A 22,917-nucleotide genomic window follows, 5' to 3' on the forward strand; every position below is an offset into this window, starting at 1 on the left:
TTGGAACGTGCTGACATGAAAGTCCTAATAAATAATTGGATTTCTTTTGAAGAAATCTTTTGGCTCGAAGCTCATGATTGAATTACGGCATCGTTTGGAATCCTGACATCTGCTTTACGGTAAACGCTATTTTGCTCTTTTCAAATACTGAAAAATACACCAAATTTCCTGTGGATCACCCTTCAAACATCAACTGAGATGACAGCAGAGCTAAGATTGAATCTCTGCTATCAAGAAAATTTGGGAATCATTGTAGTTTCCCATTGCCTTGTTTCTGTTTTTGGTAACTGGCTTAATCTTGGGAATCATTTAATTCCCAAAAACTCACTTACTGAAAGCTCCTCTATTTTATTTATTTATGTATCATATTTTTTGGGGTATAAGGCACACCTTTTTCCCCCCAAAAAGAGGGTGAAAATCTAGGTTTATCTTATACTCTGAATGTAGCCCCACCCACCAGCCGGCCCCCACCCTTCGGCCTCAGCACATCCTCTTCCTGGCTGCAGAGATTGCCCCAGACAATGGCTCTCATTTTCAGCCACCAAACGCTCCGTTTGAGAGCCGTTCAAGGCTGTGGGGATTGCCAAAACACATCGCCACTGATCGCTTCCTGTGCACATTGTGTTTTTGGCCTCTGTGCATCGTGTTTTAGGTTTCAGCATGCCCCATTTTTGGCACATCATGTTTTTGGGTAGCGATGGGTGGCAATGTGCTTTTTACGATCCCCGCAGCCATGAACGGCTCTCAAATGGAGCTTTTCGAGGCTGAAAATGCGAGGCGCAGAGCCCAAAATGGCAACCCATTTTGCCAAAGCTACTGCCTTATCTTCCCGCTTCCGCGCTTCACCTGCTTTACTAAGTGGAGCTCCCTCTGACAATCAGCTGTGTTTTTTCAGCTGTTTATCAGCCCCAGCGCGTGCTCACAACCAGCGAACTAATGTGTGCTAAAGCTGACCAGGCTAAGGAAGCTAGCCAGATGAATACCTGGTAGGCAGAGGCAGAATTTTTTTTCCCCATTTTCCTTCCGAAAAACTAAGGAGCCTCTTATACTCCAGACTGTCTTATACTCCAAACAATATGGTATATTCTTGGTAAAAAAATGTCCCAGGAGTTTCTTTTGCTGCCTAACCCAATGGGACAATTGACAACTGCATTCTAACTAAGAGCCTTGATAGTACAGGGGTTTAGTGCACCCTGTAATTAACACAGCTGCCTGCAATTTCTGCTGGTTCGAATCTCTCCAAGGCTCAAGGTTGACTCAGCCTTCCATCCTTTCTAAGGTAAGTGAAATGAGGACCCAGTTTGTGGGGGCAATAAGCTGACTTTGTATAAAACATAGAAAAGAATGAAGGCTATTGCTTAACGCATTGTAAGCCGCCCTGAGTCTCTGGAGAAGGGCGGCATATAAATCAAATAAAAAAAAAAAATAACTGACTGACTGACTGACTGACTGAAGCTGATGTAGATGGGATGTTCAGTTGCCTTTTTGTTTTGTAACTACATGAACTTAGTGTAGATATAGAGTTAAAGGCAGGGCAAGCATATCATTGACTGGGAATCTTGGATTCTGGGAATCCTGAATTAGGCCTACTTTATCACTTTATGGCTGAAGGCTGTACAATTTAAAGCTTTGTTTTTACTTTGTATCTTGTTGCAAAAATGTATGTGAAACTTGTTGGTTTGAGAGCTGTTGTGCTTGAGGCGTAAAATATTCCTGAGCATCTTTTTCTGGTCAGAAGTAAATATTTTATTATTATCTCCATCCTCAGTGTGTTTTATTGGGCCTTGCATACCAGCCCTGAATCCAGAGATTGGGAATGTTTCCAAAAATTTCCTTTCTTGTGCAATAGATTCTCTTTTCCAATTTCATTTTGGGAAAAAAAATGTGTAGATACCTTCAGTGCTTAGCCATCCTTTCCCCTTTCAAACAAATATTTCCTACCCTGCCAATCAGGGTTTCTTGGTCAATTCATTGCTTTGCTTACATAATCTCTCCTGTCACCTTTCTCTTTGCAAGCAGGAACATCATACCACCATCTCCCACACAATCCTGGCCTCTTAGTTCCATTGTGGGGTCTATTAGTCTCAACTCTCCACTGATAAGGCTCCCCCCCACTCAACCCACTATGGAGGAATGGCTGGTGAATTTGGCAGAATAGCTGAAATGGATAAATTAACTTCTTTGATTAGAGAAAGGAAATGATCTACATTAATTGATAACTAGAAGCCTCTTATACATTTCTTCATTAAAAACAAAATGCCAATAGAGAATATTTGTTGTTCAGGATTGAAATGGGGGATCCTTTGTTCCCTCTGAGCTTTCTTACTTTCTTGCAGATATTTCATGACCCAAACTAATAACTTCATAAGAGCCTTGGTGGCACAGCAAACTAAAGTGCTATTAAGTAGCACCAGCTGCCTGCAATTACTGCAAGTTCAAATCTCACCAGGCTCAAGGTTGACTCAGCCTTCCATCCTTTTGAGGTAGGTAAAATGAGGACCCGGATTGTGGGGGCAAAAAGCTGACTTTGTATAAAAAAGAACACCGCTTGGGGGGGGGCAAAAGCCCTACTAAACAGGTATATACAAAAGTATGAAGGCTATTGGTTAACACATTGTCAGCTGCCCTGAATCTCCGGAGAAGAAATGGATAAATTAACTTCCCACCAGTGGTTCAACCCTACCCAAAAACACAAATTGCAGGCACAGTGAAAAGCATTTATGGAATGGGGGAAGTCCAAGTCTTTTAATAGGGTACAGAAACAAATGATACAAACATTTGGTACATGTGATATATCAGAAAGAAACCAGTGAAAGAACGAAAGACATTTATTACATTTGACAAGTGAACAATAGAAAACATTGATTAGAGATTACTTTCCACATGTGGTAAATTTATGGGTTACATCATGCTCTTTCCAAGATGGATTAGTATCTTACTTAAAACTTGCAAGTGTATTCAATTACTTTCAGAATACACTGACTAAGATTCAGTTTTGAAAAGGGTGTTTTTTCCCCATGAAAAAACAGAAGAAAAGCATGCTTTCCTAAAATCTGAAAGGAGATCAACACTGCCGGACTAAAATTCTAATAACGTCCTCACTTAAAGGCTAATAATGAAGCCCAAAATGCTAAATAATACTACCAGACACAGAAACATAAAAACATGGAAATTTGGCTTAAACAGGAAATCACTTCAAAAAGCAGCCTGATAGTGTTTTCTCCTGAAAAGTACCCAATGGGTGAGAATTATATTGGGTGGAAATTATATCCCCAGAACGTCCATCAGCATCACTTTTTTACTTCACTTTTGAACATCAGATGTTCCTTTGTATTCAGATCTGGCCTCAGCAAAATGATGTAACACTTAGGGATGAAGATGCAACCCAGCAGCCCAGCACTGGAAGCCAAGATGGAGAAGACCTGCACAGCAACCGTGAATTTCCCTTTGGTGCTCAGATAGGTAGGCACAAAGGAGATCCAGACACTGCAAAAGACCAGCATGCTGAAGGTGATCAGCTTGGCTTCGTTGAAGGACCCAGGTAGATTCCTGGCCAGGAAGGCCACTATGAAGCAAATGGCAGCCTGAAAACCCATGTAACCAAGGGCAACATAAAACATAGTGACAGAGCCTTCATTGCACTGCAGAACAATCTCTCTAGGCTGGGAATCCATGTCAGAATCAGGGAATGAAGGAAAGACTCCTAACCAGGTGAAACAAATGACAACCTGGACACTGGAACAAGAAATGATGATGGTGTTGGTCAGACTCTTGCCCAGCCACCCTCTCACTCTGTTTCCTGGCTTTGTGGCCAGGAAGGCCAGCACCACCATGACTGTTTTGGCCAACACGGAAGACACGGCAATTGAGAAGATGATGCTGAAAATTGTTTGTCGGAGAAGGCAGGTGGTTCTCCTTGGCCGACCAATGAAGAGAAAGGAAGTCAAGAAGCAAAGAAGAAGGGAGACCAGGAGGATATAGGAGAGGTCCCGGTTGTTGGCTTTGACAATTGGTGTTTCTTGGAATTTAATGAAGATTCCCAGGACTAAAACTGTGGTTAAGATCAGGAATAGGGCAAAGAAAGTAAGAATAATTCCCAAATACTCTTGATGGGACAAAAAAGTGACAATTTTGAGGATACATTGATCTCGATGCTTGTTCTGATACTGATTGTCTGGACATCTGGTGCAGTAGTCTGCATCTATAGAGGACAAATGTAATATTTACCATGAATTTATAGGATGGGAGTTAGATTTTTAAATCAGTAAGCCCACATCTGAATTTGTGTGTGTATTCATCTGCAGGGGATGGGAGGCAGAGAGAAAAAAATAGGAGTATGTGTATACCTGTGCTTCTTTGCCTTAGTATGTGTCTCAAGTTGATAAAGAGTAGCTAGATTAGGGGCAGAATTTGAGAGGAGATAATTCTAGGAAGCAAAAGGGGAGAAGGGACAACTATCTATATCAGGGGTGTCAAACTTAATTTCATTGAGGAGTGCATCAGGGCTATGGTTGACCTTGGGGTGGTGGTCAGGTGTGGCTGACTGGGTGGGTGTGGCCAACTGGGTGAGTGTGGCCAGCTTGACGCCACTCCCCAAACTGCTAGCATGTTTCCTCTTCGCGCTGGATAGACCAGGCTGAAGCCATGCTGGCCCGATCTTTCCTCTTTCCTTTGGGTAGACTGGGCCAAAGCCATGGTAGCCTGAGATTTCCTCCCATCATTGGGTAGACCATGACGGCCCCATGGGCCGTATCCCACCACATCATAGGCCGGATGCAGCCCATGGGCCTTGAGTTTGACACCCCTGAACTACATCATGTAGGAAGGTTTCTAATGGACTAGGATTAGCCAATTTAACAAGGTTGGAATATTCTGGTTTTCCAAAACGGAGTTTGATTTGTCCCATTACCCATTAATTGGAAGATAAAATTTAAATTCAATAACAATATTGTTCCACTATTTTTGCTTTCATTTTGTCCCACCAAATCCCAATGGTTAATGATTAAAAAGGGGCAGATAAAATTGTCTGGTTTTCTCTCTAATCACCATAATGAGGAGAGGATCCTCTCCGGTAGCAATGTATTCCCCCAAATAGCTACTCCACAGGAAACACAGATCATGCTTGCCTACTCCTTGGATACTTTGGAGGAAGATGGTTAGGCAGAAATGTGTCTATCCCGCGTCCACCCTTGAATGGAGGAGATGGCAAGATTACTGACTAGGTCCTGAGTGAGTTGGCTATCATGCCTGGAAACCATCTTTTTCGTTGCATCTTCAGGCCTGCCACATTTACTACTGTGGGAAACTGTGATGGGGGGATTGTATGGAGCAGGGGTGATATATACCGGTAGTCATAACAACATTCCTTTCTCAGAAAGTCAAGGACATCTTTGCCTGCAGCTAGAGGGTTAGAACTGGGAGGCATCTCCAGTCAGCATGGTGTTTGGATTGGGCCATGTGATGGACTTGTGGGTGTTGGGCAGGGACTTGAACTTTTCTTTGAGTGGGGAAAACCTGGAAGCTTTCAGATTTGGGTTTTCCCAGATGTGCCAATATGACATCTTCAATAACATGTAACTTTGAGGAAGGTTAAGCCTCGGGGTTTCCTTTCATTGGGGGTGTTACTTAGAACCCTGACATTGGAGATTAATTTATCTCAATGGAAAGCTTCATACTGTAGAAGCAACATCATTCTGTTTGTCATGGTGAAACAATGGGGTGCTTCATGTCACTTCAACTGATCCTTCACAAAGTCACATATGCTTCTTGATAGCTGCTTGGCGTCTTCTACACTTAACCTCTCATTCCAATGAATTCTCCCAGCTCATATTATTGTTATATCCTTGGTGAAATTAATTCTGATAGTTAAATTAATACTCCCTCCCACTCCAATACTCAAATTAGAAATATCTTCTTAGCAAAGATCTGCAGGAACCTTTGCTCCTATCCCAAGGCCTTTTTTGATTCCCATTCACCCACTTTCTTGGGTGGAAATGCTCCCTTCTGCACATGGGACGCAGTTGTAGCAACAGATTGGTTTTCCTTCCTGGACCACCTTGAAATAGCCAGGTTGACAAGGCTCCACACACCGGGAGTGAGGCAAGGGCTGAAAGTGAATAAAATTTGCATTCAGAATCATCTGCAAAATTGATTAGTTATGAAATGAATTACAGTGTTGGAATGGGATTGTCAGGTCCCATAGCTTATCTCGTCTCCAGAGAAGAGCAGCAGCGTTGCCTTGGAGACCGGCCTTTATCACCTCCTCAGCCTGAGTATCTCACAACATCTTTACACTTCGAGATTGGCTTGGTGATGTATTGGGCTTTGGGAGGGGCTCTGTCTGCACTTTACTGTTTTGAGCGGGAAACTTAATTCCTGCCTAGATCTCTTGCTATGAGATTCTTCCAATAAAAGTTTCCTTTTGAAATGGCTTTTGTTTCATGAGTACTGCTTTCTTGAGAGGACTGGAGAGGCAGGACCTTACAGGGACCAACAAAAGAGGCATGTGCAAAATGGACTAGAAGTGGACCATTCTGTTTCTCCTCTGGGCCATGTTGTGGTGGCCACTCCAGAGAATTTTCTAGAAAGTTACTCTTGCAACTGGAAGCATGATAGTCAGACATGCTTCCATTTTGGAGGACTATCTCTGGAAAACTGTCAGAGAAACCTTTGGAAAAACAGATCATATGGAGGGGACATGGGAATTCTGGATTTCTTCAATATGATGGGTTTTGCACTTTTCTTCTACCTAATAAGGTCAAATTCTTGAATGTATACATGTCCAAATGAACATGTGTAACTCAATTGATTTTACTTCTCCCTTCCTCTTAAATCCTGCTTCCATTTCCCTCTATTTCCACATTTTTTCCTCAATGTCCCCAGACCAAAGTCTTGTACTGTATAAGTCATAAAGCATCTTTTCCTTTGCTGGTTATAAATGAAAGAATATAATTCTGAAGCATGAATTTGAAGGCAGTCGGTCTTATATATAGTTTCGGATGGTGTGGTACATTGATTGAGATGATGGACAAAATTACTGTGTTTCCCCCAAAATAAGACCCCGTCTTATATTTTTTGAACCCTGAAATCAGCGCTTGGCCTTATTTTTGGGGAGGTCTTATTATTTTGGGGTGTGTGGAGCAAGACGAGGCTCCTCTTGCTGATTTCCAGCTCTGTCTCCCTAACCCTAACTAGAGGAAATGGCGAGGACTGTCTGCGCATGTGCTTAAATATTTTTTGGGAGGGCTTATTTTTTTGGGGAGGGGGAACTTATTTTAATGCATGCGCTCAGAAACCTGATTGGACTTATTATCAGGGAATGTCTTATTTTCAGGGAAACACGGTAAAGAGATGGGACACCTCTTCCTCTACCTGATTGAGCCACTGAGGGCTCGTGATGGCTTCCTTGTTGATGCTGAATTTGACTCCAATGGTTCCTTCTCTGTCTAGACTCCCAAATTTCACTCTGGTGGTCGACTTATTAGGAAACAACACCCAGTTCACAATGTCAAAGTCAGCCATCAAATCTCCATTTCTATCCAAATACATTCCTTCTATGGTGTTGTTGTAGATCTGAGGATTCTTCAGGAAATGATGAAGCTACAGAATATAAGGAAAGAGGTTTTTACACGAATGGAATCATCTAAACAAGTTGATGTACAAAGATATAAAGAATTTGGCTTATTGAGCTGCAGCCCGTTTTCTTTTCAGGACAATCTGCATAGATTTGTCCTTCAGGTACCAATGGCGGATGTTTTCTTTCCAACATCTGGCATTCCCAAATAGCCCATATTTTCTTGTTTTCTTGTTTTATTTCTCCCCTTAGTTCTCTTGAAGATAAGCAGATGGCAGAAGGGCAGGAGACAGGAAATCCATTACCTACAAACATATTTGCTTACATTATCTGTTGCTTATCCATGAGTTTTCCCCTCCTCCCTGAGATGTCCTGCATAACCATAGATACATCCTTTTGTCTACAGAGATTTATCTTAAGATTCCTTGGAGAGTTTCTCCTGTGCACATTGAATAACAAACACCGCAGTGAGCCTTAATTATTTATTTTGAGTCCTGGGTTTGATTCCACAAGAGAGATAGATTAACAGAGTTGGAAGGGACCTTGTAGGTCATCTAGTCCAACCCCCTGCCCAAGCAGGAAAGCCTACACCATTTCTGACAAATGGCAGTCCAATCTCTTCTTGAAGGCTTCCAATGATGAAGTTCCCACAACTTCTGAAGGCAAGCTGTTCCATTGGTTGATTATTCACACTGTCAGAAAATGTCTCCTTATTTTAGAAGACTCGGCATTAGTTTGTACAACTCAGTCCTGAGTTGTACACTGTACACTGATAATTTTAATATTAAACACAATGTTGTGTTATATTATAATAAATTGGAAGATAATTCAAAATCCCTTTCTAAAAGCATCAAATTCTAGAATCTAAAGAAAGAAAAGCTCAAAGCAGATGAAGTAAAATACATGAAGTAAAATAATTGTAGTGGTGTGTGACAACATAGGCAAGATATGATTTGCCATTCACTATGCTGGAGGCCAAATATAATAGAAAGAGTAATTCAATATTTAATGTTACACGTAATAACAACGTCAACGGAATTACGTATGCACAAAATTGGAAAAACCAAAGTATATCGACAGAGGAAATGGTAATAAAGAAAATATTAGAATGTGCCAAAATGAACAGGTTAACGGTGGAAATTAAAGACAAAGGAGAAACAGCCTATTACTAAAATATGGGGCCTATTGGCTAGATAATAGATGCAAAGCTTAGAAAATTAATGATGAAAGAGGGCAATAAGCTAGAAACGCATACAGGTATAAAACTATATAGAAGAATATATATTGCAAGCAATATTATTATTAGACTGTACATAACTGCAAATTAATATATATATATATATAAGTGCTAAATGTATAGAGAATTATGTTATAACTATGTTATATAACATAAGTATGTTATATAATATCAAGCTTCTTTTTTTTCTAAGGACTATACTGTAAGATTAAGAGAAAAATGGTCGTAATTAGGATGTATAACATTATATATATTTAAAAAGGTGCTGATAGAACCAGTATATCCTTTCGCCTTTCAGCTCCAATCCAGGAGCCCTCAAGCAGTCGCTAGCTGATGACTAGCTGATGAAAGCTAAAAAGCTTGAAATAGATCTATATTAGTCTCCCTTCATTTCTTTATCAGCAAAATATAAATTTGGTATAAAATGGTTTGTCGTGTATGGAAGTCTTGGCGTATACGGGTCTTTTCCTGTGTAAGATTGAGAGTATCTTGGCAACATTTCAACGAGGACTCACTTGTCATCTTCAGGGTGGTGCTTTTGGCTTCATGCTTGTGTGAGCAAAGCGTGATCGGAGCTGCCGTCTCTCTATAAATACTGGTGTGGAGGTGGGGAGTTCTGGGTTTGTTGCTGTAAGTGGGTTGGTTGGCTGTGTTGTTACATCTTGATTAGTTAATGGAGTTGATGTTTGCAGATTAGTCAGCTATTTCATTGCATCCTGTGTGGGTGAGGTCCTGGCTGTGTGCCTATTTGTTTTTTGTGTTTTAACGACCTGGGTAATGGCTTGTGTAGTAGCATCCTGAGCTCTATTGTTATGATGTCCTGAGTATTGTGCTGCAACATCCTGTGTAGTTGGCTATGTTGTAGCATCCTGAGCTTTAGTGTTGTGGCATTCTGAGTTCTGTGATGTGATATCCTGAGCAGATGGTTGTGATGCAGCATCCCGGGCTTAGGTTTGGCTTCGAGTTTGAGGTCTTGTCATGGGTTCCTGGCGTGTGTCAGTTTACTTTGTATGGGGATCAGAGGAGGGTGCAGCAGCTGGTGATGCTGCCGTGGTCTGGCTTCTGGATGGTGGTTGTATTTCGTCTATGGGATGGGTTTGGGTTTGAATCTGGTGAGGATGATTGGTGGTGGCATCATGTGTTGTCCTGGATCCAGTGTCAATTTTCGTGGCTGGGACTTGTTTGTTGACTAGGGCTGGTTTCCAGATGTCTGGTAGGTGGGAGGTATCATCACGTTTATTCATGTTATGGGAGTGTTTCTCTATTTTTATGGCTTCCATGATTATTCTCTTGTTGAAGTGTTCAGTTTTGGAGATTAATTTGGAAATCAACACAGCCAACCAACCCACTTACAGCAACAAAGCCAGAACTCCCCACCTCCCCACCAGTGTTTATAGTGAGACGGCAGCTCCGATCACGCTTTGCTCACACCGAAATCACCAGCCTGAAGATGACGAGTGAGACCTCATCGAAACGTCGCCAAGATACTCTCAATCTTACACAGGAAAAGACCCGAATACGCCAAGACTTGTATACCTGTACCCGTGAAAATCTACGGAAACAAATATCTTACCTCTACGGGGAGAAAACCTTCCTGCTGACCAAGACCTATGAGAAACTCAAACTCCAAAGAGCTACCATGTTACATACCAACAAACTCCACAGACTAGAAAAATGCCAGAAGCCCAATCCCCCTCCACAGCAACTCATGAAATAAACAGTACATAACATATCAGACAGGATCTTCACCATAACAGAAACCAATGTCCTTTCCAAAGGATTCAACTTTGCAGTCGCCCCCAAACGCATCCCTACTGAAAACATCATATGCGGAGTTGAAGCTAGCCTCACCAAAATCAACCCAGATGAAGCCAATAAAATCAGACTTGAAGTCACCAACGTCCTCTGCTCCAGCAATCCACTCAGAAGCAACTTACACAAAGAAGAACAAAAAGCACTCACCAACATGAGGGAAGACAATAACATAATCCTTCTCCCAGCAGACAAAGGTAATGCCACAGTGGCGATGAACACATCTGACTACCAAGCCAAACTATCCAACCTACTCCAAGACCCTGCTTACAAACCTCTAAACACAGACCCCACCACCTACCTGGAAAAAACCACCAAATCCAAAATAAAAGCCTCTCCCATCAGTGAAGAGATCTAGCAAAGAATCATCTCCAGAGAGAAATCATCCAGATGCCCCAAGCTCTATGGCCTCCCCAAGATACACAAAGAAGGAACACCACTCAGACCCATAGTCAGCTCCATAGGCTCACCTCTACAGAATCTTGCCAAATTTCTTGCCAAACAACTTCAGCCCTACGCAGAATCCATCACCTCACATGTACAAAACTCAGTCCACTTCATAGAAACAATAAAGAAACAAAACCTACAACCCAGTGACCTACTTGTGAGCTTCGATGTCATATCCCTCTTCACCCAAGTGCCTATTAAAGAAGACTTGACAGCTATCCAAAACAAATACAACCCCCCTAAGCACATCCTAGACCTGACCAACCATTGCTTAACCAACACATACTTCATCCACAATGGACAAAGATACACATAGATAGAAGGAGCACCTATGGGATCACCCCTCTCACCTGTCATCGCAAACCTATACATGGAACACTTTGAAACCAACACTTTAGATAAATCTGAACCCAAACCCAAACAATGGCTTAGATATTCATATCAGGTTCGCCTGATACGCCAGTTGCGCCCCTTTCTGGATTGGGACTCCCTACGCACGGTCACTCAAGCACTCGTCACTTCCCGCCTGGATTACTGCAATGCTCTCTACATGGGGCTCCCCTTGGGGTGCACCCAGAGGCTACAGTTAGTCCAGAATGCGGCCACGTGGGGGATTATGGGAGCGACGGGGCGCTCACATATGACACCTCTCCTGCGTGAGCTGCACTGGCTTCCTGTGGTCTTCCGGGTGCGCTTCAAGGTGTTGGTGACCACCTTTAAAGCGCTCCATGGCTTAGGGCCAGGTTATCTGCGAGACCGCCTTCTGCCACCAATAGCCTCCCACCACCGGTTCGCTCACACAGAGAGGGCCTCCTCAGGGTGCCGTCGGCCAGACAGTGCCGGCTGGTGACCCCCAGGGGGAGAGCCTTCTCTGTGGCAGCACCCGCCCTCTGGAATGACCTACCCCCTGAGATACGCATGATATCAGACCTCCGGACTTTTTGTCGGGCCCTGAAAACACACCTATTCCATCTAGGCAGGCTGGCTTGATCCCATCCTCTCAGTTTTAATTGAATTCGGTTTTAATTGGGTTGTTTTTAAATCTTGGGCCGAAATTATTTAATTGTTTTTTAAATTGTTTTTAAATTTTATATGCAATGTTTTATCTTGGCTGTACACCGCCCTGAGTCCCGCAGGAGAAGGGCGGTATAGAAATAAAATAAAATAAAATAAAATAAAATAAAATAAAATAAAATAAAATAAAATAATAAAATAAAATAAAATAAAATAAAATAAAATTAAATTAAATTAAATTAAATTAAATTAAATTAAATTAAATTAAATTAAATTAAATTAAATTAAATTAAATTAAATTAAATTAAATTAAATTAAATTAAATTAAATTAAATTAAATTAAAAAAATAAAATAAAATAAAATAAAATAAAATAAAAATGTAGATGACATTTTCATAATTTGGCCACAGGGAAAGGAAAAACTAGACAACTTCCTCACACATCTTAACAGCCTACACCCCAAAATACAATTTACTATGGAAATAGAATCTAACAGCCAACTCCCCTTTCTGGATGTCCTAATCTACAAAAAAACCAACACTCTCTAGGACACACCATCTACTGGAAAAAAACACACACCAACCGCTACTTAAACGCACAATCACATCACCACCCTGCACAGATCAACTCCGTAGCCAAGACTCTCATCTCCAGAACCAAACGCCTAGCCAACAAAGACCACCTGAAAACTGAACTACACACTCTCACTGACGTATTAATCTCTAATGGATTCAAAAGAAACACAATTACCAACCTAATCCTAAGGGAGACACCCCCCAAGAACCAAGACACAGAACAGGACAAAGGCATCACCCTCCTCCCTTATATCAAAGGCACCACAGATAAAATCAGCAAAATTCTCCACAAACACAATATCAAGACAGCCTTCTGCCCTGACCAAAAAAATAGCCAACATCTTAAGAAACCCCAAAGACAAGATCCAGCTAGAAAACCAAGGAGTCTATGAAATACCATGCAAAATCTGCCCAGCCACATACATTGGACAAACCAATAGGAGAATAAATGCACGCATCGCAGAACACAAGAACGCAGTCAGAAAAGAAGAAAAAACTTCCTCCCTTTTCCAGCACTTTAAAAGAACAGGACATGAAATTGATCTTGAAGGAACCAAATTAATCTCCAAAACTGAACACTTCAACAAGAGAATAATTATGGAAGCCATAGAAATAGAGAAACACCCCCATAACATGAATAAACGTGATGATACCTCCCGCCTACCAGACATCTGGAAACCAGCCCTAGTCAACAAACAAGTCCCAGCCACGAAAATTGACACTGGATCCAGGACAACACATGATGCCACCACCAATCATCCTCACCAGATTCAAACCCAAACCCATCCCATAGACGAAATACAACCACCATCCAGAAGCCAGACCACGGCGGCATCACTAGCTGCTGCACCCTCCTCTGATCCTCACACAAAGCAAACTGACACACGCCAGGAACACATGACAAGACCTCAAACTCGAAGCCAAACCAAAGCCCGGGATGCTGCATCACAACCATCTGCTCAGGATATCACATCACAGAACTCAGAATGCCACAACACTAAAGCTCAGGATGCTACAACACAGACAACTACCCAGGATGTTGCAGAAGAGTACTCAGGACATCATAACAATAGAGCTCAGGATACTACTACACAAGCCATTACCCAGGTCATTAAAACACAAAAGACAAATAGGCAGGGCCTCACCTACACAGGATGCTATGAAACAGCTGACTAATCTGCAAACATCAACTCCATCAACTAATCAAGATGTAACAACACAGCCAACCAACCCACTTACAGCAACAAAGCGAGAAGTCCCCACCTCCCACCAGTATTTATAGAGAGACGGCAGCTCCGATCACGCTTTGCTCACACAAGCACGAAGCCGAAAGCACCAGCCTGAAGATGACAAGTGAGACCTCCTTGAAAGGTCGCCAAGATACATATATATAAAGTTAAAATCTCGGGTGTTTTCCCGCGTCATTAAAAGTCTGTTAAAATACTTAAAATCCTGGCTAAAATCCCATCTTAAAATCCTCTAAAATCCCCACAAAACACTTTGTAAGGTTTTTTAAAAACTTCAGCTAAAATCCTAACCAGCACTTTAAAGGCTTTTTGGCAACGTTTCGGGAAATGTTTCGGGAAAACACCTAAGATTTTAACTTTTTACATACACACACCCACGAAAACTTGAGATAAATATACATACATACACGGGAAAAGATCCGAATATACCAAGACGTGCATACTTGTACCCATGAAAATCTACGAAAACACACACACACACAGACACACACACACACACACACACATATATATCTGGGATGCCTACCAGAATCCTTTCCCCTCTACAGCAGACAGATAATAATAGAGAACCTGAGAAAGCTAGGCCTGTAACACGTAGCCAAACAGCCAGGATGAGGAAGCAGGAAGAAAAACTGCTGTCCCCCAATCAGGATACAGAGTTACAGGCTAACCAGCATACGTCAGCAGCAGCAAACATAGAAAAGCGACAGCTCCAACCTTGCAACACACCCATAGCTTCTAAACTAAACAAGAGCCTGAAGATGACACGGTTATGACCCTGATTTTAGCTAAGGTTTTAAAGGACCTTGCAGAGTGCTCTGTAAGGATTTTTGGAAGATTTTAAGCTAGGATTTTAACCAGAATTTTAAACATTTTAACTAACTTATTTAACATGATGCGGGAAAACACCCGAGATTTTAATTTTTTGTGCTTCTAGGATCAATGTGTATGATCGCAGCTGTTTCTTCCTTTTAACTGCCAGTGGGGGTGTGAACTGATTGGGTGAGAGCTTGGCTCTGTTCTGATTGGGTGGAGGTGTGTTCTGATTGGTTGGGGGTTTGGCTGTGCTCTGATTGGATAGGGGGTTGGCTGTGCTCTGATTGGCTGGGTGTGTGTTCTGTTTAGGTGGGGGCTTGGTTGTGCTTGAGTTAGTCTGAGTAGCAGGGGGATTTGAGCAGGTGAGCTGCGTTGTTGTAGTTTGGCTTCATGTTCGTGGCCGTGCCACCTCTTCACGGTGGGTGTCAGTCTGCTTCATGTATGGATTGGAGGGGTTTAAAGTGGCTAATGATGCAGCTGTGGTCTGGCTTCTGGTCCGTGGTTGTGCCTCTTCATCAGTGTGGGTTTGAGTCTGCTTTCTGCATGGATGTGTGTTGGTTACATCCTGTGTGGCTCTCGTGAGGGTGGGTCTGGTGTCATTCTTTGTGTTAGGGACTCATTTGTCAATAAGGGCGGGTTTGTAAATGGCTGGTAGGCGGGAGGTATCATCTAGTTTATTCATGCTGTGTGGACGTTTTTCTGTCTCGATGGCTTCTCTGATTATTCTGTTGTTAAAGTGTTCAATTTTGGTGATAGTTCTGATCTTTTTAAAGTCAATATCATGTCCTGTGGCTTTGAGGTGTTGGACCAGGGAAGAAGTTGGTTCCTCTTTTCTGACTGAGTTCTTGTGTTCTTCAATGCGTGCACTTATTCTTCTGTTGGTTTGTCCGATGTATGTGTTGGGGCAGGCGGTGCATGGGATTTCATATATTCCTTGATTTTCTAAAGACAAAATTGAGTCCAACCAATCAGAACACACCTCCACCCAATCAGAACACAGCCAAGCTCCCACCCAATCAGTTCACACCCCCACTGGCAGTTAAAAGGAAGAAACAGCTGCGATCACACACATTGCTCCTAGAAGCACAAAGCCAAAAACACCAGCCTGAAGATGACGAACGAGACTTCGTCGAAACGTTGCCAAGACACCTCCAATGTTATGGGGGGGGGAGAAACCCAAATAACCGAAGACATACATACAAACACCCACAAAAACCTCAGAAAACATATATATAGGAGCAATGTGTGATCGCAGCTGTTTCTTCCTTTTAACATACACATACATACATACACAGGAAAAGACCAGAACACGCCAAGACTTGCCTATATATACGAAAGAGGAGGACAAGGGATCTTATGAAAGAAAATGATTCATAAAAGGTATTTTTTTTTCAATGTATATGACATTTCTCAAAGAGTATTTTGCGATGTTCACCTTGTAGATGTCGCCCTTAGCAACATACATGGAACCGAAAAGCAAATACCTGCCATGGTTGAATATTTTCAACTTCCACCTTGTCTTTTCTCTCCATTCTTGTCCTCTGGGATCGGGGTGAATTGACTGCATATAAGGCATGTGCCACAATCTGGATGGCATTGTAAGTTAAGGAGCTATCTAGAGAAAAGATCCTGTTAATCTTCTGCTGACGCAGAGTCTCCAAGTTCTCTTTCTCTGTACACCTTGTCCAGCCTTTCACAGACAAGGCAGGCTTCCCATATGAACAGTGAAATTTCTTAGTCATAAATGCTTTGATAAAAAGATAGAAATCTATGATATCGTCAAATTTGGTCCTTTGGCTGGTCTGGATAAGAAAAGAAAAAATGATATGGGTGTATCCGAAAGAGAGAGTATTATGTGATAATTCAATGGTGAGATCCCACAAAGCGGTTGTGATCCAAACTATCCCTTCAATAGGCTTTCGCAAGGAATCTAATATGTTTTCTAGGATAAAGGCTCCCTCGATGAACGTAAACTCTGAGTAATAAACAAATACATTGATTTGGGCCCACAGGTTGAAAACAGAAATCAGATATTTGTAGTTATCATCTTTTAATAATACGATTTGTGAAAAAACAACACAGATGCCATTCTGAGCCAGCACAGGAACGAAGGTCCTAATGAAATGTTCTCCGTTATCGGTGTCTGCGGCAAATATGCCAATGAATGTCCATCGAAAATACAGCAGCAGTTTAACAATCCCCAGGTTTTGAGCACCTTCTTTGGGGACGGTCCGGTAGAAAAAAGGTAATTGAGTTTTATCACTCAGGACTGGTGAAATATAAGTGTAGCTGATCTGGAGTGAAAAAAAAGGAGATTTATGTTTTATTTGGGGCTTTTACTATCCTGCTCTATGGAGTAGAGAGTTGGTTTCTGATAGAAAACCACTTGAAAAATTAGAAGCATTTGAAATGTAGATTTACAGACGGCTGTTACGTATAAACTGGGTTAACAAAAATCACAAATAAGGAGGTGATAAGCCACCTAGGAAAACCAAGGGAAATCATCAAAGCCATTAAAAAGCGAACGTTAGAATATTTTGGACATGTGATGCGACACCCAGAAAAATACGGCGTCCTTCACTTAATCCTCCAGGGAAAGATTGAAGGCAAAAGGTCCAGGCAGAAGAAGAACATTGTGGCTTCAAAACCTAACAGAATGGTTTGGACAAATCTCAGCAGCACTTTTTCATGTAGCTGTTGACAAAAATAGGATTTGCCAACATGATCACCAATGTCCGATGACGGATATGGCAGAAGAAGAAGACCTATTAGATCCTGAAAAGATAATGTCAGACCTTAGGTAGTGGCTGGAAGATTCCAGCCAACCTTGGTGGATTTAATAGGGGATCAGAAATGCAGAAAATGTAACAATGGATGTTAAGAAGAAATCCAGATCTCATTTTCTGAAAAGCTGATGCTTCCTCAGAGCCTGCACAGTGCAAGATCTGAGCAACGTGAAATATTACAAATTAATATTTGTACTCAATTTATAACTGTTAATTATGGTTGTATCAATATTTGTTCTTGTCTCTCTGGGAGACTGAAAGATGACATAAAGATTAATTCTTCATCTTAATCTATGCTTAACTAACATTACTAGGGAGAAAATCTCCTTAACTGCTCTGGAATAAACTTGCAGCCATTCACTGGCTCTATACCTGTGGGATTTTGTAGATGCCCAATATTGCAGCCATGAGGATGGATATGTCAGAGTTGGTCTCTTCCAGGAGAACCAGCATGTTTCTCTTCCTTCCGCAGCTGTAGTTGGGAACATTGGCCTCTCCAGTCGAAAGCAAATCCAACAGACCATCCAATGTCAACATTTTGTCTCGAAAGTTGTCATGGAGGTTATAACCCAGGGTGAGGTTGGGCAAGAGAAGAGGATCTTTATTGATTTCCTGAATGGCAAAAAGGAAGGACAGAATTTTCCAGTATATCACTCTTGTTTTCCTGAAAAGATACGTAGATTTTGCCATAATGTTACATTCAGTGAAATCACCAACCTAGAACTAAGGAGAAATTTCCTGACAGTGAAAGTCAATTAACTGGTGGAAGGGCTTCCTTCCCGAAGTTGTGGATGCTCCATCACTGGAGGTTTTTAAGAAGAGATTGGACAGCCATTTGTCTGGAGTGGTATAGGGCAGTGATGGCTAACCTTTTTGCCATTGTATGCCAGGAAGGGGGGGAAATCCATGTGCGTGTGTGCCCGCACCCATAATTCTATGCACACTGCCCTATGCATGTGCGTGAAACCCCCCTCCACCCCAGCTCCTGTCACCAACCTCCAGAGCCTCTCCAAGAGTCTCTGGACGTTGGGGACAGCAAAAACGTCACTTCCTGTCCAACCGGGAGTTGGGAAATGGGCCGTTTCAGGCCTCTGGAGGGTCTCTGAGGGAATGGGGAAGGCTGTTTTCACCCTCCCCAGATGCATAGAGAGGATCTTGAGCCAGGTGGGAAAGAAAAACGGGCCTTCCCCACCCCCCGAGGCCCTCCGGAGGCAGGAAGAAGCCTGTTTCTCTACTTCTGGTGGGCCCATGAGGCCCAAAAATCAGCTGGCCGGCATGTGCATGTGTGCCAGAGCTGAGCTTGCGTGCCCACTGATATGGCTACACATGCAACCTGTGGCACACCTGCCATCGGTTCGCCATCACAGGTATATGGTCACCTGCTTGTGCAGGGGATTAGAGTAGAAGTCCTCCAAGATCTTCCCATCCAACTCTGTTATTCTGTTAATGCATGTCATATGTGCTATTGTGATTGCACAGGTTTTTGTCCCCAAAGTTCATCTTCTCTACTTAGATTATTTGAAAGTCAAAACAGACACACTCCAGACAATCTGGGCACTGTTGTCACTTGCACTATTCGCTCAACCTCAGTTTGAGAAGTCGAAAAACATCCCAGGAAAAGATTTAGGCAAACCATGTCTGAAAATGTAGCTCAGAAATCTGCATGGACCTCACCATGTAGGAACCAGGATTTGAGATTCCATCAAAGGGCCATTATGCATGTATTACATTTTTAAAGTGTGCATGTATGGGTGTGTATGAGATTGAATGTGTGAATGAAGTTGGGGCAGAAAAGAAAGCATTTAAGAATTGAACAGAAGTACCAGCTTTCCCATTTTCTCTTGAGTAAATGGTCTCGATCCCTGTTTGCTTGAGAGAGTGGATAGAGAAAACAGAGGGCCTGCTCAAAGCACTTTGGTATCAGTGGAACCAGAGGTGAGTCAAGAAGGAGCATCTGAAGATGCCCATGTCCACATCAGGGAAACAACAACTAGCTGTGGCGAGTTTGGAGAAATCCATGGATCATTGAAGAAAACAATAGCAGAGAATTTGGGAGAAAGACTGGAGGCACCCAGGAGCTGACTGCTGATGTCTTTGGAATTGTGGGTTCTATCTTTCTGGAAAATATATTCATTCAATTTATTAGATTTATGAGGCATGTCAAACTACTACTCTGCAGTAGCATTGTAGTTTCCTGGCTACTGTAGCAACACCAGATGCTAATAATAACAATAATAGATTTATGTGCCGCCCATCCCATCCAAAGGACACTCTGATAGAGAACTATCTTCTAGGAAAGACTCAGAAAAGAAATCAGCCTTTTCTCTGAATTGGGACTGACCAATTACAGCCTCCTGTCCTTTTCTTTGATGGCCATGCTGAGACCATAACCATGACCTCCCAAGCTAATCACCTTGAAAGATGAAAGCAAGTTGTCCATGTAGAGATCAGTTGGACAAGGGTGCTGAGCATTAAAGCTTGCTTTTGTTTCATCTGCTGAATGTGTTCCACTTCATGCTGTTTGTACACAGATGTGACTGTTGATCTAAGTAACTAACTAAACTCACTCTGTCAAGGACCTAGGAGTACACATCCAAATGATCTATGCCCTAGAGCTCACTGTAACAGCATTGCCAAAAAGGCATTAAGAGTTGTTAACCTAATTTTGCGAAACTTCTTATTAACATCGAATTGTTAACTAGTGCATTCAAAACCTTTGCCTGACCAATTCTCGAATACAGCTCCTCTGCCTGGAATCCACACTGTATATCAGACATTAATACAATTGAGTGGGTCCAGAGGTATTTCACGAGAAGAGTCCTCCACTCCTCTGCTCACAACAGAATACCTTATGCCACCAGGCTTGAAATTTTGGGCTTGGACAAGGTAGAACTACGCCGACTATGGTCTGACCTAAGCGTAGTAAACAAAATTGTCTGCTACAAAGTCCTACCTGTCAACGACTACTTCAGCTTCAACCACAATAATACACAGGCAAACAATAGATACAAACTTAAGGTAAACTGCTCCAAACTCGATTGCAGAAAATACGACTTCAGCAACAGAGTGGTCAATGCCTGGAATGCACTACCTGACTCTGTGGTTACTTTCACAAACCCTCAAAACTTTAACCTTAAATTGTCTACTGTGGACCTCACTCCATTCCTATGAGGTATGTACGGGGACATGCATAAGCGCACCAGCGTGCCTACCATCCCTGTCCTACCATCCCCGTTTATTTGTACTCATCTCCTGTGTTCATGTCTATACTTATACCTCTTTTCTTGTACATGTTTGACAAACTAAATAAAATAATAAAATAAAATAAAATAAAACCTCACTGCCTTCCTCCTTCCCAATTTTTCCTCAAAGGCAACGTAACATAACATCAATCAACATCCTGAGACTTACCGATGAACCTTTTTAGAAGGACTCAAACTGAAATTCTGAAGCTCAGGGTGTAGATTATTTGTTGCAGAGAAGAGCCCACCGATGAGATGATCTCCTGGCCTGTAATGATTGAGTGGGTCTCTTTCATCCCTTTCCAAAGTCAAGAAGCACTTGGTGCCGAGCATCCCACAGGCTGCCTGAGGCAACAAAAGCTCCATCAGAAGCAGAAGCAGTGGGTTCATTTCTGGATTAGCCGAAGGAATCCCCTGCCTTGCATCTGATATCAGAATCAGCTTCTGATATAGAGCAGAAGCATTTGGAGACGTTGAAAGCAGATTGCTGCAAGACTGACTTTTCTAATATAATATGAAGTCCAGTGAGAACTTCCCCAATGATGGAAACTGGACCAATGCAGAAGCAGAGCTCCTGGTGTCCATGAAGCTCAGTCCAGCTTTGCAGGGTGACAAGACAACTTATACACTAACTTTCCTGATGCTGAATGTGTTGCTGCTGAGTCTGTTGACCTCCTTCAGACAATTTCCAGAGGGAAAAAGAATCCCTTGACATTTAGCAAGAAGGCAAGAAAGAAATCACTATCATTCTAATAATTAGCTGGGGAAGTAGGAGTTTTGCAAAGTCCTCCCTGCAGGGTGAACTGGGATCCAACTGAAAAAGTCCCGATGTAACTCAATGTAGTGGATTCCCAGAAAGCATCCACAACCAAATTGTTCTGTGGGCATTTGGGACACTTATCATTCTGCTGGGTTGATTTCCAATTGTTTTTCTTTTATGCTATTATATGTGACTGGTTTATTTTATAAAGTTGTGCTTTTGACGTGATGAATTTACTGTTTTCTTACTGTGGACTTTTGAACATTATGATGCTGATGTGGCCTTAGACTTACTGTGCATTCCTTATTATTCAGAACTTTATGTTTTAGGGTGGATACTTAATTTTTTTATTGTGAGCTGCTGTGCATCTGTCTGGAATTGAATGCATACAAATCAAATAGATGTCCAGATTTCCATCCATCCATCCATCCATCCATCCATTTGTCATTTGTCATTTGTCATTTTTGTCATTTTATTAAATGTAACATGTCCCTTTTCTACCTGGAAGAGTCAAAGAAAAGAGTCAAAGAGTTTCTAAGAAATTTCTCCCTTGCTATATAACCTCAAACAGAGATGCTCAACATGAGACATCTCTGGTTCTTTCATACTGATCCAACAGGTAGAAAAGTCTATCTGTACCCCTCTGCCAAAATGAAAATCTAATGAGTAGCATTTCACCCTGAGTTTTAAATACTTTGCTTCCATAAATATCTCCTGCAAATCATGAATTTTGATAGTCCCTAGAAATGGTTCCATACAGGAATGGAGATTCAAATAAAACCTCATCCTTTCCTTTCCCTCACTTCCCTTCCCTTCCTTCCCTTCCCCTCCTCTCTCCTCCCCTCCTTTTTCCTCCCCTTCTTTCCTGTACGTATCTTTGTCCACTTTCATCCACTCCATCAAAAGTTTCACTCCAACAGTGAATCTGATGGAAGAAAAATCTGCTGTCAACTCAGAAAGCATCTCTGGTCTGCTCTTGAGTTGCCATAGGCAAGGGGGATGGGCAAACTAATTCTGTAGGGGCAGTGAGGCAGCATGTCAGTGAAAACAAAAGCACATTCCAGTCATATCTCTGTTAAGGCTGTCTCCATGGTTATCCACAGTGGCAAGAGAGGAGTGATTTCTACAACCTGTGAAATTTCTTCGATGGAAAATGTGACTGATGACACACCTTGGGGGGAGGGGGGAAACAGGGTCAGAGCTGGAACGTAAATTATGTGGGGTCAGAGTTGGCTTCACTTGGAACGTGCTGACATGAAGCTCCTAATAAATAATTGGATTTCTTTTGAAGCTTGGCTCAAGGCTCATGATTTAATTAGGGCATCGGTTGGAATCCTGACATCTGCTTTATGGTAAACACTATTTTTCTCTTTTCAAATACTGAAAAATACACCAAATTTCCTGTGGA

The 22,917-nt window shown here is 42.1% G+C and overlaps 1 protein-coding gene across 1 annotated transcript; it reads right to left on the bottom strand.

Annotated features, from left to right (window-relative positions):
* Nucleotides 1–3,260: 3,260 nt before the first annotated feature.
* Nucleotides 3,261–21,139, bottom strand: LOC148115899 (vomeronasal type-2 receptor 26-like). Its single transcript, XM_087885276.1, has 6 exons — nt 20,919–21,139; nt 17,880–18,171; nt 16,779–17,015; nt 7,372–7,599; nt 5,980–6,106; nt 3,261–4,201 (listed from the first exon to the last, which is right to left on the bottom strand). The coding sequence occupies exons 1-6, from the start codon at nt 21,137–21,139 to the stop codon at nt 3,291–3,293; spliced, it is 2,016 nt and encodes a 671-aa protein (XP_087741402.1). The 3' UTR covers nt 3,261–3,290.
* Nucleotides 21,140–22,917: the final 1,778 nt, after the last annotated feature.

This window comes from Pantherophis guttatus, chromosome 2, assembly GCF_059756535.1.
Source record: "Pantherophis guttatus breed Tessera chromosome 2, ASM5975653v1, whole genome shotgun sequence".
Classification (NCBI taxonomy): Eukaryota; Metazoa; Chordata; class Lepidosauria; order Squamata; family Colubridae; genus Pantherophis; species Pantherophis guttatus.

Coding starts and splice junctions, on each gene's coding strand:
- LOC148115899 (XM_087885276.1), bottom strand. CDS start 21,139: ATGAACCCACTGCTTCTGCTTCTGATGGAGCTTTTGTTGCCTCAGGCA. Junction 17,016..17,879: donor GCATCTACAAAATCCCACAG/GTATAGAGCCAG, acceptor TTTTCACTCCAG/ATCAGCTACACTTATATTTC. Junction 7,600..16,778: donor TTGTTTTTTCACAAATCGTA/TTATTAAAAGAT, acceptor TATATTCTGTAG/CTTCATCATTTCCTGAAGAA.